At 62.5% G+C, this 17,124-nt stretch overlaps 2 protein-coding genes across 7 annotated transcripts; one reads left to right on the top strand and one right to left on the bottom strand.

Moving 5' to 3' along the window:
• The first annotated feature begins 261 nt into the window (after positions 1 to 261).
• CNOT3 (CCR4-NOT transcription complex subunit 3) lies at positions 262 to 13,925 on the top strand. Of its 6 annotated transcripts, XM_037025775.2 has the most exons (19): positions 264 to 488; positions 4,084 to 4,344; positions 4,557 to 4,640; positions 4,727 to 4,794; positions 5,040 to 5,114; positions 5,204 to 5,293; positions 5,516 to 5,644; positions 5,741 to 5,836; positions 6,646 to 6,868; positions 6,957 to 7,090; positions 7,486 to 7,542; positions 8,518 to 8,881; positions 8,954 to 9,077; positions 9,804 to 10,002; positions 11,037 to 11,136; positions 11,225 to 11,423; positions 11,706 to 11,838; positions 12,349 to 12,474; positions 13,606 to 13,925. In XM_037025775.2, the coding sequence occupies exons 3-19, from the start codon at positions 4,616 to 4,618 to the stop codon at positions 13,702 to 13,704; spliced, it is 2,241 nt and encodes a 746-aa protein (XP_036881670.2). In that variant the 5' UTR covers positions 264 to 488; positions 4,084 to 4,344; positions 4,557 to 4,615; the 3' UTR covers positions 13,705 to 13,925. The 6 variants fall into 6 exon arrangements, with proteins under 6 accessions (XP_036881674.2, XP_036881670.2, XP_017526630.3 ...); XM_037025779.2 differs by lacking the exon at positions 4,084 to 4,344 and having other exon boundaries at positions 262 to 488; positions 8,518 to 8,860; XM_017671141.3 differs by lacking the exon at positions 4,084 to 4,344.
• LENG1 (leukocyte receptor cluster member 1) lies at positions 13,883 to 17,048 on the bottom strand. Its single transcript, XM_017671163.3, has 4 exons — positions 16,683 to 17,048; positions 15,584 to 15,763; positions 14,703 to 14,953; positions 13,883 to 14,178 (listed from the first exon to the last, which is right to left on the bottom strand). The coding sequence occupies exons 1-4, from the start codon at positions 16,812 to 16,814 to the stop codon at positions 13,962 to 13,964; spliced, it is 780 nt and encodes a 259-aa protein (XP_017526652.3). The 5' UTR covers positions 16,815 to 17,048; the 3' UTR covers positions 13,883 to 13,961.
• Between the last annotated feature and the right edge of the window lie 76 nt (positions 17,049 to 17,124).

The raw sequence follows: 17,124 nt of genomic DNA, 5'->3' as shown, positions 1-17,124 counted from the left end.
AGGGGAAGGCGGAGCAAGGAAGAAAATGTTAGCCAATCTTAGCAGCCTGCGAGGGAGGCCAATCGAAAGCTGCGCCTTGGAGAGATTCCCCAATCGGCAAGAGGGGACAGGCCACATCCCTGCAAGGACCAATAGGAAGCGCGTGAGGGGCAAGAGCGACGTGCCGCAGAAGCAATGATAGGCCTATATTCGGGACCCGGGGGTGGGTCGGCGCCAGAGACGAGAAGAGAGGAGGGGAGGGCTCCTCCGCCGCCGCCATCTTGGACCGGGCCCGGTCAGCTTCCGCGGACCCATCGGCAGACGCCGCGGCCTCCCTTGAGCCCCGACCCCGTCGTCAGAACAACCCCGGGCCCACATCCCCCATCCCACTTTCGCCTCGCGTCGCTATCGCGATAGCGCCGGGGCCCGGGGCGCGAGAAAAAGGCGGCGGGCGCTCGCCTCCCCCGCCTGTCGCGATACGCTCCTCAGCGGCGGCGCCAGCTCCTGTGGTGAGAGCGTCGGGCTCGACTGGGCCGGACCCCTAACCCCTTCCCCAGCGCCAGACTGCCGCCCCGCGGACACGGCCGCCCCGCCCCGCTCCCCCCGCGCGCGGCCCGGCGCCCCAGTGGGTGAGGGGCGAGCCGCGCCCCCGTGCCTGCTGGCTCCTTGCCGCGGTGGAGGCGCCGGCCCGCCCCTCGGCGGCGTCCCTCCTGCCCCGTGGCCCAGCGGGGCTGCCGTCTTCACGTGGGTTCCGGGGCCCCGGGCGAGGGCAGCCTTCCTGGGCCGGCGGCCCCCACGCTCCTGTGGGGAGACCGGCCGGGAGGAACTGCCTGGAGCGAGATGCCGGCTCCGGGAGTTGGAGTCCCGGCCAAACTTTGCGCCTCTTCAGTATGTCGCCCTCCCCGCTCAGAGCGAGAAGGCCCCCAGGTCGGAGGCAACCCCATCCCAGCCCGGGCCTGCCCCCTTTTGGGGAGTCGGGGCTGTCCTCGGCTCTTACCCCGTCGGGCTGTGTGTCCGCCGTTGGCTTTGTGGATGTGCGCCCTCCTGGGTCCAAACTGCCCGCCGCTCGGTGTGCGCTTCCTCGTGGTGTCGCCCCCTCCTCGGGGTCCGTGTACTGGGGTCTCAGGTCCCTGGTCTTGTCTTGACGATACTGCTAAGCCCGCCTTCTGGGGTTAACTATCCCCCGCTGTGGGCCGTGCAAGCGCCCCTTTTCTTCAGTGCCAGTCTTAGTTCAGGGGCTGCCCCCTCCCCCAAGCCTGGTGCCCCTGCACCTTGGGTCGGGTTTTTTGGCACCTCCCCCTACTGCCCTCACCTTGTAGGCTGTCACTGCCCCGAGGCTGAGGCTTCCACCCCTGTCCCTGGCAGTCCCTGCATTGGGGCGTCACCCCTCCCGGCCACGGATCCCACCCCCTCGGTGTCAGCGTGGGGTACCTTGCTGTGGAAGCACCCAGCCCTGAAGACCCTCACGGTGTGAGCAGCCGCAGAGCCTGGCCCCCGGCTACCCACACCCACCCAGCTGCAGCCCCCAGGAGTGTGAGGCCTCCGGGATCCGCGGTTCCTGCACTGGAAGGGTTGGGCCTTTCTGCTGGGGTGCTTTTTCTCCTGCTTCTCCGGGGGGAGGAACCTCTCTCACTGCTTCCCAGGAGAGGGCTCTTGCCTTCCTTGCTACTGGTACTGGCCGCGCTTGGATTTGAGGGGTGTCTGCCCCTGTGAGACTAAGGACTTTTTTGGGTGTGGGTGCCCAGGGCTAGTGCTTCTGCCTCCTTCTGTGGTGACTCGCTGTGTGGGGCTCTGCCCTCTGTCCTGGGGCACAGGTTCCTTGCTGTAGGGGGTGGGGTGCCTGAGGCTTGAAAGGCACCAGTGTCATCACCCTCCCTGGGCCTGGGGTTCCTCTCGTGTGACCTTCCCTGGGTGGGATTCCCAGTGGCCCACCTTGGCTTTGGGCCTTCCAGTCCCAGATGCTGTGTGTGGCAGCATCAGCAGCCACCCGCCCTGGTTAGGATCGTCTTCCCACATGGCCTCTGTGGAGGCCATCCTTCTCACACATGGCCCAAGGCCTCTGCACGGGTGCGGGACAGCCCCAAGATTAGGGACTGCGGGATATTAGTGCCTGCTCTCCTGCCTCTCAGTCCTCTCCACGGGATGGAGTCCTGGGGGCTCCCTCAGCCCTCTGGGCCTGTGTTTCACGGTGGAGGCTCCCTTAGTGCTGGCGCTCTGCTCACCCCACCTGCCCCCTCAGTACGGACTTCTTATTTGGGGGTGTGCCTTCCCTTTGGGCAAAGGACTTTTGGTTAAGTCTCCTGGGCCAAGGTTCCCAGGCACCTTGGTGCCGTTTGAGACCGCTCTCCATGGGAACGCAGGCCCTTGTGAGCCTAGGTGCCCATCTCAGAGGGGGCCTGCCTTGATTATCTTTCTCTGGAGGAATATGGGACATTTTTCCAGAGCAGGGGGGCATCTCCGCGTCAAGACTCAAGCTCCAGCTTCCTTTCTCTGGTTCTTTGCTGGCGGCGCACTCTGGGTGTGGGGCTTTTCTTTGCAGGGAGGGCTGAGGCCCCTGTGGCTAAGGCTCCTTCCCACTGTAGTCCCAGCCTGTCTGGGGGTAGGTACCCTGGCTGGGCCATTTGCCCTTCTCTGTGGAGGAGCTGCCTCCCCCAGACCAGGTGCTGTCCGCCCCTTGTCTCTGCTTTTTGCCCACGTTGAGGGTCTGAAACGTCACCTCCCTGGCCTGGGGCTCATGTTCCCCTGGTACCTTGCTTCCAACCCCTTCAGGGCTTCTTGCTGCCATGTCTGTGCCCCTCTCGGCAGGTTGGGGGGAGTATTGACTCCTTCCTTGGGCGAGGTGTCCACCCCTTGGGGGCGTCCTTGGACAGAGCACCCTCACTAGTGGTGGAGACCCTCCCCACCCCCACACCCCGCCGCCAGGCATGATTATGGGGGCCTTCTGGTGTGGCTGCTGGAGCCAAACCTCATCCCCACACAGCTCAGTATTGGGGGCCAGGCCTGAGGCACTTGTCCCTCTGTGGCCCCTCTGCAGCTATTTCCTGCTCCACCCTCCTGGACTGAGGGTCCCTGTGCCAGAACTGGGCCCCACCTGGTGTGGCATCTGGCCGCAGGCCAAGGATGGTGCTGTTGTCTTAGCTGCCCTGGAGTCTAAGGCCCCACACGCAGCTACTGCCGTCCAGAGTGGGTCCCCGTGGGGGTGCTGGCACACTCTCCCTGAGGCTGGGGCACCTGCGCTGTCCCCGTGGGGCAGCTCACAGATGCTCCCCGATACACTGTCTCACCGGTAGCTACTAGCCACTGCGTGATTTAAATTTTAACTAATTAAGATGAAAATTAGGAACTTTGTTCTTTGTTGCACTAATCGCATCTCGAATGTTCGGCGGTGCTCATTGCACAGGTGAAGAGCGTTCCTGTCACTGCAGGCAGTGTGTTGGACAGGACTGCTCCTGAGACCTCCGTTCCCCATGGGTGGGGCCTTGGCATGGCTTCCCTCTGCACGGAGGCCCACGTTCCTCCACGTAGGGCCCTTGCTGCCTTGGCAGTTGGGGCTGATCTGGGGCAGCCTGCCCTGGCCTAGATGGGAGTTCCCACCTCAGGGCCCTGTTTTTTAGTGCAGGTGTTTGGGGGCATGGCCGGAGTCCTGGCAGAACTCTCGCTTCCCGAGGCTTCCGGGTCTCCCCTGGTCTTGATGTTGGACCCTGCGATGCAGCTTCTCCCTGGGCAAGAGCTCCTGGGGACTCCCCTTTGACTTCAGTCCCCTCTGGGTTGCACGCCACTTGTTTCAGCGTGAAGATGCCACACTCAAGTGCCAGGCGCTCACGCTGACATCTGCATTGCCAGCGCCTGTGTGGCTCCTCGTGTGCAGGCCACCACCTCACGTCTTGCTCCCCTTGCAGCCTCTCCTTCCAGCCCACTCGCGGGCATCTCTTAGTCCTTGGTGTCGGCCCCTTGGGTTAGGAGTGCTAGCTTCTCTGGTTTAAGGATCCTGCGCTGGGATAGTCTTCCTCACAGTCCAAGACCCTCTTCTTTCCGGAATGCAGCCTGTCGGTCTGGATGGGTCAGGTCCTCCTGGTTACAGGCATGCCCCTGTGTCCCTTACAGCTCCTGTGCGCAGCAGCAGGCCCCCTGCTGAGAGGTGCGCTGTCCTGACTCGTCCCGACCGGTGGCGTGTTAGTGTCGGGCACAGGTGTGGTCTCAGTCTGGTCCTTGGGTGCCTGTCCCCTGTGGGAGTGAGGCTAATGCCTTCATCCCTAGCACCCAGCCGTGTGCCGTGACTTTCTCCTGCTTGAAAACACCCTGTGGAGTATCGTTTGGGGAGGAGGTGCCCCACGCTCTAGGAGTTCTCTGCTTCCTGGATCAGAGGTACACAAGAAGTACATCTGTTTATTTCAGTAAACGTGCAGGTGTTCTTGTGGGCCAGACCATGTGCTGGGCAACCGAGGCAGTGTGAGGAGAACTGGGCCTGGTCTCTGCAAACCGATAGTGAATGCGTCTTCCCTTCACCCTCCTTCCCTGACCCCATCCGTGTCTCTGGGTCTGGACCGGCCGGGGAGTAAATCCGTGTTCCTTCCCAGTCTCAGCAGCGCCCACCTCCAGGGGAGTATGAGGAGAGTGCGCCTGTAGGGCAGGGAAGATGGCAGACAAGCGCAAACTGCAAGGTACTGGGGCCGCGGGTCGCGCGCCTCGGGACTCCGCTCCGGGCCCCTGCCTTGGCGGGGTGCTGACCGCCCTTCTCCCCCGGCAGGTGAGATCGACCGCTGCCTCAAGAAGGTGTCCGAGGGCGTGGAGCAGTTTGAGGATATCTGGCAGAAGGTACGCGGGCTGGGGCTCTAGCACATCGCCTGAGGGAGGAGGGCACAGGGAGAGGTTCAGGACTTCCGGGTGTCAGCCAGGGAGAGGGTTTGCATGTCCAGATGGGAAGTATTGAGAGAGGAGCCCCTGAGGTGGACGGGGGGGGAGGTCCCCAGAGCCCCCAGGCCGCAGAGGGAAGGACTGGAGCTGTACCGCTGGATGGGCGGCCGTCCCGCACTGACGTCTGGTTTCTTTCCATCCTTCAGCTCCACAATGCGGCCAACGCAAACCAGAAAGAAAAGTATGAGGCTGACCTAAAGAAGGAGATTAAGAAGCTTCAAGTGAGGGGGCTGGGAGTGGAGGGCCAGGGAGCTGGGGCTGGGGGTCTGAGCGAACCCAGGGCCTGAGGCCTTGCTGTTGCCACCGGCAGCGTCTGAGGGACCAGATCAAGACATGGGTGGCGTCCAACGAGATCAAGGACAAGAGGCAGCTCATAGACAACCGCAAGCTCATTGAGACGGTAGGAGCCAGGGCCTGGCACCTGGGCAGGGTGGCTGGGCTCCTGGTCCCCACCCTGACATCCTGGGGACAGTGTGGGCCCTCCCCAGGGCAAGGGGCGGAGCGAGGTCCGGGGGCCCAGGAGCTGGGTCTGACTCCCAAAACTCAGGTCGGAGTGTCTGTTGGCCCTTAGTCCGCTCCTCTCCCGCCCTTGGGAGCCCCCTGCCAACTGCGCTCTCCACAGCAAATGGAACGGTTCAAAGTCGTGGAGCGAGAGACCAAGACCAAAGCCTATAGCAAGGAGGGCCTGGGCCTGGCGCAAAAGGTGGACCCCGCCCAGAAGGAGAAGGAGGAGGTCGGCCAGTGGCTCACGGTGGGTCAGGTAGCGGAGAGGAGGTGCCTCTGGGGCCTGACCCCCTGGTGTCCAGGGGGACTGGCTGACCCTGCCTTTCCCCTCGCTCCCCCCCAGAATACCATCGACACCCTGAACATGCAGGTGGACCAGTTTGAGAGCGAAGTGGAGTCACTGTCCGTGCAGACGCGCAAGAAGAAGGGAGATAAGGATGTGAGTGGGGGGCCCTGTGCTCCCGAGTGGCAGGCTGGAGAGACCAGCTCTCCTGGACTGCTGGGGCGGACAGGGCAGGCAGTCAGGGTCACGGGGTAGGAGGTGTGTTTGGGTCCTCACTGGGCCATCGAACAGAGGAGCCACTTGGGGCAAGAGCTGGGTCCCACTGGGGTCACGGGGTTGAGGATACTGTGGTGGGGGTGGCTGAAGCTGTGGCCTCCCGGCACCTAGAGGGCCCAGGTCCAAGGAGAGGACCGTAGACACGGACACAGTGGGACACAGATGGCTTCTCCGGCCTAAGAGGAGTTGTCTGGGGCAGCGCTGGGCGCTGGGTGTGAGTGCAGTGGGATACCAGCTGTGTCTCCTTGTTGGTACAGGAAATGCATAAGCAGAGAGCCAGGTCTCGGGGCACCCTAGGGGTGGGTGGCCTGGGAAATGGAAGATATGGCCAAGCGGGATGTCTGAGGCTCTGAGGGGGCTGGGGGCCAGGGGCTTGGAGGGGAGGTGCAGTGGGTCCTTGCAGAAACCGGGCTTTGAGGCTGGGCTCGTCTTAAGTCAGGAGGGGCCCAGGCTCCCACAGGGGACATGGATAGGGCAGGGGTGTCGTGTGATGAAGGACTGCAGTGATGGTCAACAGCGAGCCCCTTGGGGTCATCTTGTTACTGGCAGAGGGAGACTGGTCAGGTGCCTGTGCCCCAGAAGGCGGCCAGAGAGGTGGGGCATCGCTCGGGGGCAGGAGGGCACAGGGCTCTCTGGGGGCAGGGTGGGGTGGTGCCCTGCAGCCCTAAGCCTGGCGCTGGGCTCGCCAGCAGAAGCAGGACCGGATCGAGGGCCTGAAGCGGCACCTAGAGAAGCACCGCTACCACGTGCGCATGCTGGAGACCATCCTGCGCATGCTGGACAATGACTCCATCCTGGTGGATGCCATCCGCAAGATCAAGGACGACGTCGAGTACTATGTCGACTCGTCCCAGGACCCCGACTTCGAGGAAAACGAGTTCCTCTACGACGACCTGGACCTCGAGGACATTCGTGAGCCGGGGTGGCCTGCGGGCACGGGGCGGCGAGGCCCCGGCGGAGGGCGCCCGGCCGGCTCAGCACGCCCCCCCTGCCCCCACAGCACAGGCGCTGGTCGCCACCTCCCCCCCCAGCCACAGCCACATGGAGGATGAGATCTTCAACCAGTCGAGCAGCACACCCACCTCAACCACTTCCAGCTCCCCCATCCCGCCCAGCCCGGCCAACTGCACCACGGTGAGGCCTGGGGCCCCCCACCGGGGAGGGGAGGGGGCTGGGTCTCGGGATGGCCTGTGGGAAGGGAACCGAGGGGTGTCTATGTCGAGGGCCTGAGCTGTGAGAGCTGTCGGCGGTTCGGGCTGCCCCAGGGGTGCAGTGGGAGGGCTTCTGAAGGAGCCGGGATCAGTGGTTCCTGGATCTCTTTTAAGAGGCCGGCAGGTGATGCTGGCTGAGATCCTGGAAGCAGGACTTCAGTAGGTCCTCCAGTGAGTTTAGGGTCATAGGTACTTGAATAGCCCTGGGGCTGAAGGGTTGGTCACTGGGGCCCAGGTTCCCGGGAGGTTCGGAGATTATCATCTCTGGTAGGGACCTAGAGGTATCGTGGGTGTCTGACCAAGCCTCTCCCACCTCAGGAAAACTCTGAAGATGACAAGAAGAGGGGACGCTCGACAGACAGCGAGGTCAGCCAGGTGGGTCTGATGAGCATATCGACAGGCCTGTCATTCACCCACTCCTTAGTTCCCAAAGGCTTAGCTTATTAAGGCCTGAGTGCAGCTGTAGTGCTGGGCTTTGGGACAGGGCTGGGTTAGATACGGTAGTGTGGCCCTGAGGGAGGCCTGTGGTGCCTTATTGGGCGGGTGTGGGTAAGCAGGTAAACAGGTGGGCACCTGGGTGGGCAGGAGATGCTGTCGAGAGTTTCCGAGAGGGGGAATCTATTCTTGCAGTTCCTTCTCCCCTAGTGGCCCCTGTGAATGAACCCTACCTAATTCTCTCTAGTGAATCAAGCCACTCCCAGGCCAGGGGCCATGTCAGGAAACCCTGTGCTCAAAAGCCATGTGGTCACGTGGGAGCTGGCTGGCCCACAGCCCCTCAGTGGGCCGATGGGGGCCTGGCCCAGGGTGGGTGGAGATGTGGCCAGTGTGACCTGGTTGAGCTAGCAGGATGGCTGCTGGGCAGGCGGGACAGCTGCCCCAGTTGGCTGAGAGGACCTACTGGCCTGTCAGAAGCTTGGCCGCCAGTGGGCATGCTATGGGCATACTGCTGGCCTCTGCTTTCCGGGATGTCGGTCATTAGCGGCCCCGAGACTACTCTTGTGATGCTCGGACCTGCTGTGTGGGTTCGGCTGCGCCCTTCCTCAGGCACTTGGGCTAGCTGCAGCCAACCTGGCGCCAAGGGCACTGAGGCGCTTCCCACGTCCTCCCTGCCACTGGTTCCTATGATCCCCAGGTGGGGGAGCCAGTCCCTGTGGGACAGGGTGGGGAGACCCCGAGGCTGGACGTGGAAGTCTCGGTATGGGCTGGGATGTGAGTGTTTTAAGCACGAAGCTGGGGACCACAGTCAGGAGTGTGCGTGAGGGAGCCTGGCCCCGGGGAGGGTGTGTGTAGTAGGTTTGGCTGACTCGCTGGCCCACGGAGTCCTGACCCTCTTCTCTCTCCCACTTGCAGTCTCCGGCCAAAAATGGCTCCAAGCCTGTCCACAGCAACCAGCACCCTCAGTCCCCGGCTGTGCCGCCCAGCTACCCCTCCGGACCCCCACCTGCCACCTCTGCCCTGAGCACCACCCCTGGCAACAACGGGGCCCCCGCTTCAGCAGCGCCCCCAAGCGCCCTGGGCTCCAAGGCCAGCCCAGCCCCCAGCCACAGCGCAGGCACCCCTGCTCCCTACGCACAGGCTGTGGCCCCGCCGGCCTCCAGCGGGCCCAGCTCCGCCCAGCCACGGCCCCCCAGCGCCCAGCCCGGCGGGGGAGGAGGTGGGGGCGGCAGTAACAGTGGTGGAGGTGGAGGCGCAGGCAAGCAGAACGGCGCCACCAGTAAGTGGGGAGGCTGTGCAGGGCTGGGGGGTTCTGGGGTAGCCCCTTTTCACTCACTCTTCCTCCTCCCAGGTTACAGCTCGGTAGTGGCAGACAGCCCAGCAGAGGTGGCTCTCAGCAGCAGTGGAGGCAGCAGTGCCAGCAGCCAGGCGCTGGGCCCTCCATCTGGCTCCCACAACCCACCTCCCAGCACCTCGTGAGTGTCCGGCTCTAGCAGCCCTGCCCTTGCAGGTGGGGATGTCCCCACGAGCTGTTTCCCGCCCGGTTATGTCTGCTCCCACTTCTTTTCTGCCAGGACACGTGTACCTCGGTCCCCCAACTCTAAACCATTCCTCACCTCCCAACCCCAATGGTGACATGTCAGAACATTCTGACCTTCCATTCCTGGAGGAGCTCTTCTGGCCCCCAACCCCCTTTTCTGACCTGCCCCAGGCGTGCCTGACCCTGTTGGAGAATGTGGGGTTCTCCTTCCTCTCCCCAGCCGACCTCCTACATCTTAAGTCATTTCCCAGAGTACCTGAAAAGAGGTTAGCTTGACCCCCTGGGGTGGGAGGGGAGCCCTGCTCCCTGAACCCACCTCACCCTGGCGCTCTGGGAGGCATCCCGTTTGTGGTTGGTGCATTCTCTTCCCACAGGCCAGTGCAAGGCTGCCTGTTCCCACTGACCGGCACTCTGCGGTCGCCTGGAGCCTCCTGAGAACCCGGAGCTCTCCTTCCCCCGGGAGACCACTCAACCCCAGATGGGGCTCTGCCTTGCCTCTGCGCAGGCCAGCCCCCCCCACTGGGTGCCCCCAGCCTGCCCCTTGCAGGGCCCTCTCCCTGCACTCCCTCTTGATCCGCCCCCGTTACCGGAGCCCCTGCACCCACCCCCATTCCATTCTGTGTGCCCTTCCCAAGTCCCCTCCTTTCTCTCCCCTCCCCAGGAAGGAACCCAGCGCTGCTGCTCCTGCTGGGGCTGGGGGTGTGGCCCCAGGCTCAGGGAACAACTCCGGGGGACCCAGCCTCTTGGTGCCACTTCCTGTGAACCCTTCCAGCTCCCCGACACCCAGCTTCAGCGAGGCCAAGGCAGCTGGCGCCCTGCTCAATGGGCCTCCGCAGTTCAGCACTGCCCCGGAGATCAAGGTGGGCCCCAGGTCCCCCCAGCCCTGCCAGCTTCACGCCAGGCCTTGGCTGTCCCCTCCCTCCAGGCCTCTGCTACCCCCGCCCCCTCGCTGGACTGTGGCCCCGTCTCTCCCCCTCCCTCCCACCTTGGCCCTCGTCTGTTCAGGCCATTCCCCTCGTCTGTCCTCCAGCCCTCTGTCTGCATCCCAGTTTCTTATAAGGCACGTCACACTTCCCACCTCACATGGCACCTGGCCTCTAAGAAACCATCTGAGTCAAAACACTCGCTGGCACCTGCTTGAAAAATGGGAGTGAGCGGTGCACCTGTCACTCAAAGGCAGACATGGGGGGCTCCGGGGAGGCTAACTGGCCCTCCCTGCTTGAAAAATGGGAGTGAGTGGCACACCTGTCACCCAAAGGCAGACATGGGGGGCTCCGGGGAGGCTAACTGGCCCTTGTAAAGCTCTGGGACAGTTTCTGGCACAGAGTCACTCAGATTTTAGTCATACAAGGGTTAGGAAATTCAGCTTCTCAAGAGTCCCTAACATTGAAGAAAAAATTACTGGGCCTTGGGGAGGTTGTGAGTGGAGAAAGGGCCGAAGGGACGTCCCTCCGGAGCCACTGAGGATAGGAGTGGGGGCTGTGAGGGGCTGGGCAGGGGACAGGTCAGGGATGAGAGCAGTGCCCGCAGGAGATTGAGGGGCAGGAGAGATGGCCGGCAAAGGGTGTGGGGGCCCGGCGGGGGACCAGCCTCGGAGCTGGAGGCCGGGAGGCCAGGAGGTGGCACCCTGGGCAGTGGGGTGGATCGGGACCCTGCCCCCCAGTGGTGCCCTGCAGTGTGGCTGGTAGTTGAGAGCCCTGCCAGGCGTGGGCTCTTGGGGTGCTGCGCTGTTGCGTGTTGGCGCGTTTGCTGTGGCTGGGTGCCCTCTGCAGCATGGCTTGTGTGCCACAGGCCTGCCTCCAGGGTGCCCCTCTGGGGGTACCTCCACCGAGATGGTACTGGGGCACATTTACACACCGAGGGCCTCTGCTCAGCCACCCTCCCGCTCCCCCAGGCCCCCGAGCCTCTGAGCTCTTTGAAGTCCATGGCAGAGCGAGCAGCCATCAGCTCTGGCATCGAGGACCCGGTACCCACGCTGCACCTGACCGAGCGAGGTGAGGGTCCTGGTGTGGTGGGGCTGCCCAGCACAGGGGCACTGGCCCCAGCCCAGCCTCACTGCGGGCCCTGCCCCACCCCCACCAGACATCATCCTGAGCAGCACATCGGCTCCCCCAGCCTCGGCCCAGCCGCCCCTGCAGCTGTCAGAGGTGAACATCCCACTGTCACTGGGCGTGTGTCCACTGGGGCCTGTGCCCCTCACCAAGGAGCAGCTCTACCAGCAGGCCATGGAGGAGGCTGCCTGGCACCATATGCCCCACCCCTCGGACTCCGAGCGAATCCGGTGAGGGCCCCAGGGACCCAGAGTGTGAGGGAGGCGGTGCTGGGCACCAGGCCCCCAGTCCTGAGAGGGTGGGTAGTACCTGTTGAGCCTGACTTGGGGCTCCCCAGAGGCAGGGGCTGAGGAATTAACTGTTGGGACTGGGTGCCTGGGGAGCTCCACGGACCTGGGACACTAGGTCCTGCCTGGCTATCAGGGAAGCTGGTGAGGCAGGGGTGCGACTTGGCCCACCCTGCAGACTGCAGGGCTGTGGGTAAGGGGACCAACCCTGCGCTCACCCCACAGGCAGTACCTGCCCCGGAACCCTTGCCCGACGCCCCCCTACCACCACCAGATGCCGCCCCCACACTCGGACACTGTGGAGTTCTACCAGCGCCTGTCAACTGAGACTCTCTTCTTCATCTTCTATTATCTGGAGGTACAGCAGGGGCCCCGGGGCAGCCTTGGGCGCCCAGTTTTACCACCACTGTCGCTGTCCCCTCTTGGGCTGGATGGTGAGGTGGGTGCTGCACTGCAGCCACCAGACCATTCCCCCCACCCCCCAGGTCTGGGGCCCCCAGCTAAGCCTGTTCCAGCACAGCCACGTCAGGACTGGTGGGGTTGAGGGCTGGGTTGGCCCCTGGAGCAGCCAGCCACCCCTGCTGTGGCCCACCACCATCCCCGGGCACTGCAGCTGTCACTGTGTGCCCAGACCCCTGGAGACCACCAGGGAACTGCCCCGCCTGTGCTGCCCCCCGTGCTGACCAGTAGCCTCCACCCTTGTCCTGCCTGGGAAGCTGAGTTGCTTCTTGGCTCTGCTCACACACCAGCTGCGGTGAGGCAGCGTCTCTGCGTCCTCTCCTGCTGAGCCCCAGCTCTCTCCGGTGGGATGGTCCGGCCCACCCTGGGGCTGAGGGCAGTCAGCCCTGACCCCGGCCACCTCCCCCAGGGCACAAAGGCACAGTACCTGGCAGCCAAGGCCCTGAAGAAGCAGTCGTGGCGCTTCCACACCAAGTACATGATGTGGTTCCAGAGGCACGAGGAGCCCAAGACCATCACCGACGAGTTCGAGCAGGTGAGGCCCCTCCTGTGCCCCCCGAGGAGCCGGGGTGGAGTCCCCCAGCAGGCTGGCACCCCTGCTGCCCCTCCAGCCCCTGCCACAGGGAACCAGCTCCGCCCCTCAGCCACTGGCTCCACCTGGGATGCTGTCTTTGTCCTTCATCTGGCCAACTCCTAGCCAGCCCATAGACCCCAGCCTAAATGCCCCTTCCCAGCCTGTGCCTGTCCTGGGGCTGGTCTGCGCAGGTCCTTTGTGTCTCCTCCCGTGTCCCTAGCACCCAGCAGAATGGGTTCACACAAATGCAAAGCTGGGTTTAAGTGACCTTCTGTTCTGATAACTGAAGCCCCCTCCCCTTCTTGCTAAACACCCTGGAGCCAGACTTCTGGGTTTGAACCCAGCTCTAGCTGGGTGACCTTGGGCAAGTTCCTTGAATCTCTCCCCATCTCCTTATGTGTAAAAGCGGGGTACCAGGACCCACCTTAGCAGTTGTTACGAGGATTAAATGAGTTGATGACACGTAAGTCCTCACTGGTGCCTGTCCTGGCGTACTGTATTTTGTTTCAAGTTACTGTTAGTTGGCGTGTTCCACAAAGGTTTTTCTCCAAATGTTCACCTGATGCCAAATACTGAACGGGATCCTGTCTACTCTCGGTTCTTTGAAGTGTTTCAGATATTCATTCAGAACCCTGCCCCCTTCCCTACATTGTGTCCTCTGACACCAGACTTCCTGACCCGTCCGTTTGGTCCAAAGAAATCCTCCACGTCAGCGTTTTCACGGCATCAGCCCTTCAGAAATGCCCACACCAGCATCACCAATAAAATGTCTGTCCGACTGCGTGCCTGGATGTAGACAGCCTCTGCTCTCAAGACAGGGTACCGGCCTGGCTTTTGTGAAGACAGTGCTAGGACAGGCACCTCATGCTCAGCACCCCACTGGTGCTCCAAAGCCACAGCGCCGCACACTGGGAGGCCTTGCTGACCTGCCAGGCTCAGGCCCACGTCCTGCTCCCAACCTTCAGTGGGCAGGATGCCAGTTCTTATCCGAGATGGAGCATGTGTGCGGGGCAGTCAGCCCTGTGCCTGGCACATCTGGCCAGAGCCCAGCCACCCCCCAACCCACTCACTGACCACTTCTCCCCCGGCCAGGGCACCTACATCTACTTTGACTACGAGAAGTGGGGCCAGCGGAAGAAAGAAGGCTTCACCTTTGAGTACCGCTACCTGGAGGACCGGGACCTCCAGTGACACCGGCCCCCCCGCCCCCCTCCCCCCGCATGCTGATCCCCTGCCCAGGTGAGGGCCCAGCCCTGGAAGAGGGGGCCACAGCCTCAGGGCAACCCCCACAGGAAGCAGCCCCACCCTGGGGGCCAGGGCAAGGGCTGCCCCCTCCCCTCCCCAGTGAGGGACTTTTTTGGTAAACCTATTTTCATTTTGGAAAATATTTATGAATAAATAGTTTTATATGACGGCTGGCAGCCGCACCCTCTCCTGTGCCCCTGGAGTCAGCGAGCGGGTGGGGGTCCAGCTGCAGGGCGCCGGGCCCACTGGGGATTGAACTGGGAGTTGTACCGCCTCCGGCGCTCATCCAGCTCGCTCTCTCCGGGCTGCTCCTCCGGGGGGCCCACCCCCCGGGCCCGGGCCAGCAAGGCCTCTGCCCGAGCGCGCTCAGCTGCTTCCCGCCGAAGGCGCTCAGCTCGAAGCTGGTCCAGGGATGGCAGCCTGGGGGAGGAAAGCTGTGTCAGAAAGCTGGGAGGCCCCGTCCACCCCCAGGAGGGAGCTGCCACCTGGCACCTCCCTGCCTCCGACGGGCACCCAGCTCAGTGAGGCCTGTGGTGCCCATGTGACCCTGAACACTCTGGCCTCTTGGGCCTCAGCTTCCCTTCCTATAGAAGAGAGGCTGCAGTCAGTTCGCCTCCATGCTCAGGGCCTGGCATAGTAGGGCCACAAACCTGCTTTTACTCTGACCCCATGGTTCTCAAACTCTGGTCTCAAACATCGAGGATGTGGAGAGCTCGTTTGGTACCATTCAGCATTGGGAGACGGAAACAGCTCGGCAGCAGGGGTCCACGATGCCCCGCTGTCGGGACAGCAGCCTCAGGGCATGCTGCAAGCAGGGTGCACTTGGGGAGGTGGGAAGGCCCGGTGGCGCTGGGGGAATAGGCTTGACTGCAGACCCGGGGGTGCGGGGCTCCTCCAACCAGGTTTGAGCACAGCTCCGGCAGGGCCCACGCGGGCCCACTTACTCCCGGGGCCGCTCCTGCTGCTTCCTTCTGCCGTGGCTGCTGTCACCGCTGCTGTGCCTTCTCTTCTTCCCTAAGTGCCTCTGCAGCTCCCGCAGAGGGTCCAGGCGGTCCTTGAGCTTTCTGTCCGGACCTGGCCCAGGTGAGGGGCGCCCTCGTTCCGGGGGGAGCTGGTACCAAGGGGGCTGCGTCTGGGCTTCCGCGGCACTCTGCCCCAGGTATGTCAGGATGCCCAGAGCTTTCTCCTGCCTCTCCTGAGGGCCAGAAGGGACAGAAGTGAAACTCACGTGATGGCAGGACACACAGGCTCCTGGGGAGGCAGAACCAGTCACGCACCCACCAGGTGGTGAGGGCCTTCACGGGCCAACTGCCTGGTGCTGCAGATACGACAGACCAGCGCAGGGGGGCCTCCACCCTGGGGCTTGGTGGCAGGCTCAGGGACACACAAGCAGTTTCGGGAAAGGGAGGGTGGGTGGAACTGCTTTAAGGTTCAAAGGCATCTTTGGAGAGATATTTGGGAAGTAAAATCTGAAAGAAGCAATCAAGGCAGGATGATGGGGGCAAGTTCAGGATCTGATAGAAAAACCCTGAGAGTGGATTCACCTTTAAAATCGGATCGACCATAACACTTCCCAAATCTCTACTGGGTCTTAACATAGGTTGGAGATCTGGTGGGTCTGTACCTAACAGCTGGGGGGCTCCAGCACCCATCTGCAAGCCCCTGTGGGCCTGGCTGGCAAAGAAAAAACACCTGAGTCCATGCTGAGCTCTCTGGATTAGCTCTTTAATCCCCACCATGTTCCTACACTCCTGTTCCCACACCTGAGGGCAAGTGCCCCCTTCCCGGCTGTGTCCTTGACTCGGAGGAGGCCAGGCCAGCTTACTTTCTCCTGTCGCTTTTCTTCCTCGTACTCTTTATTGCCTCTGGTCACCCCTTTCCCTTCCTCCAGCAGCTCCCGAAACAGGTCCACAGGGCCAGAACCTGGGTCTCCTGCCTCTGCTACTTCCAGCTCAGGTAGCAAGTTCTGATGCCTGGCTTTCTTACGCAGGAATTCTGTGCGGGCCTGGGGGAAAAGAAAGGTATAGGGAAAATATTTAGAACCTAGATGTGACTCAGGGAACTGTTCTCTGAATCCCAGTCCACGATGCCAGGGGGCTATAAGGAAGGAAGCCTGGCCTGGGGTGGGGGTGGGGGGGTATGAGGTGACAGCCAGGTGTGTAAACTGCCTTTCAAACAGTAAACCAGAGGGGTTCCCAATCTCGGGTGACACAATAAGAACAGCTATGAAGACAGACAACACCTGCTGCGTTAGGACAGATCTCAATTCCAAACAGGGCTCCAAGTCACTACCCCCAGTCGACTTGCAATTTATATCAATAAATGTGAATTTTAAAAACCCAGATCACCTCCCAGCCAGTGTTGAGGACCAAGTTAGTTAAAGGACTGACACCTAGGACTAGGAGTAAGCAGAAATTTGGAGCTATAAAGGCGGCCTCTGGAGTGCGGGTGGGGAGCGGCGCAGGACCGGCTTGTTCCCATCACTTGGCTGTAGCTTCCTCTCTGGGGCCACCTCAGTCTTCTGCTCAGTTACGATGACAGACAGCGCCCCTCTTAAGAACGAATGGTGCTTGTCAAGCGCTCTGCACGGGGACCATACAGTAGCGCTCAGTAAGTAGGCAGGCTGTGCAGGCAAACTAAAAAGTGGTCAAAAGCTTCCTTGAACTACTAGCATTGTCTCATTTATTCCTAAGCTTCCTACTCTGTGCCAGGCTCCGCTCTGGCCTTGCAAAGCTCAGGAGCAGCGCTGACCAAGACAACGCCGAGGCCCAGGCCGAGGACCGGGGAAGGATGGTGCCGGTTTACATCGCACCCGCACCTCATCCGCACTGGACCTAAGGCGCCTGCGCACCGCCCACTTCCGGCCCCTCCGGACGCCTGCGCGCTCGGCCAGGGAGCCCCGGCCGGCCGCGCTCTGAGCTTACCTCTTGCTGAGCGAGAAGTACCCTCCGCTCACGCTCTTTCTCCTCCTCCCGGGCCTGGGCCTCGTCACGTCTCACGCGGGCGACATTATCCTTATTCCGGACGTGCCAGCTCTTCTTGGGCAAGATATTCATGGCGCCGTCACCCTCCACGGACTAGCGTCCCGCCCCTTGGCACTTAGGATTGGCGCGGGTACCCCTCCCTGCTATACCTTCCTTGGCCACGGATTGGCCCTGGGCTGACACGCCCCCCAGGGCTGTAGCGAGAGCTGATTGGCTAAGAGGCCACGTCCCGTCATCTAAAGTCGAATTGTACTTGCTATCACCTAACGACCGCCCCTTAGCGTGGCTCGGAGCCATTCACAGGTGTCCCCGCCCCAACACTACCGGACGTGGTCACCGGTTGGCTAGCACGCCCTTCACATCCACTGGAGGCTCATGTTTT

The sequence above is a fragment of the Manis javanica genome, chromosome 17, assembly GCF_040802235.1.
Source record: "Manis javanica isolate MJ-LG chromosome 17, MJ_LKY, whole genome shotgun sequence".
In the NCBI taxonomy this organism is placed as follows: domain Eukaryota; kingdom Metazoa; phylum Chordata; class Mammalia; order Pholidota; family Manidae; genus Manis; species Manis javanica.
The sequence above is the reverse complement of the archived record's forward strand: the minus strand, read 5'-3'. Positions and strand labels throughout refer to the sequence as shown.

Bases quoted from the DNA above. Each gene is read 5' to 3' on its own strand.
- CNOT3 (XM_017671141.3), top strand. From the start codon at position 4,616: ATGGCAGACAAGCGCAAACTGCAAG. The intron at 7,543-8,517 runs GTGGGTCTGATG...TCCCACTTGCAG, and splicing joins CAGACAGCGAGGTCAGCCAG to TCTCCGGCCAAAAATGGCTC. The intron at 12,475-13,605 runs GTGAGGCCCCTC...TCCCCCGGCCAG, and splicing joins TCACCGACGAGTTCGAGCAG to GGCACCTACATCTACTTTGA.
- LENG1 (XM_017671163.3), bottom strand. From the start codon at position 16,814: ATGAATATCTTGCCCAAGAAGAGCTGGCACGTCCGGAATAAGGATAAT. The intron at 15,764-16,682 runs GTAAGCTCAGAG...CTTTTCCCCCAG, and splicing joins TACTTCTCGCTCAGCAAGAG to GCCCGCACAGAATTCCTGCG. The intron at 14,954-15,583 runs GTAAGCTGGCCT...TCTGGCCCTCAG, and splicing joins AAGAAAAGCGACAGGAGAAA to GAGAGGCAGGAGAAAGCTCT.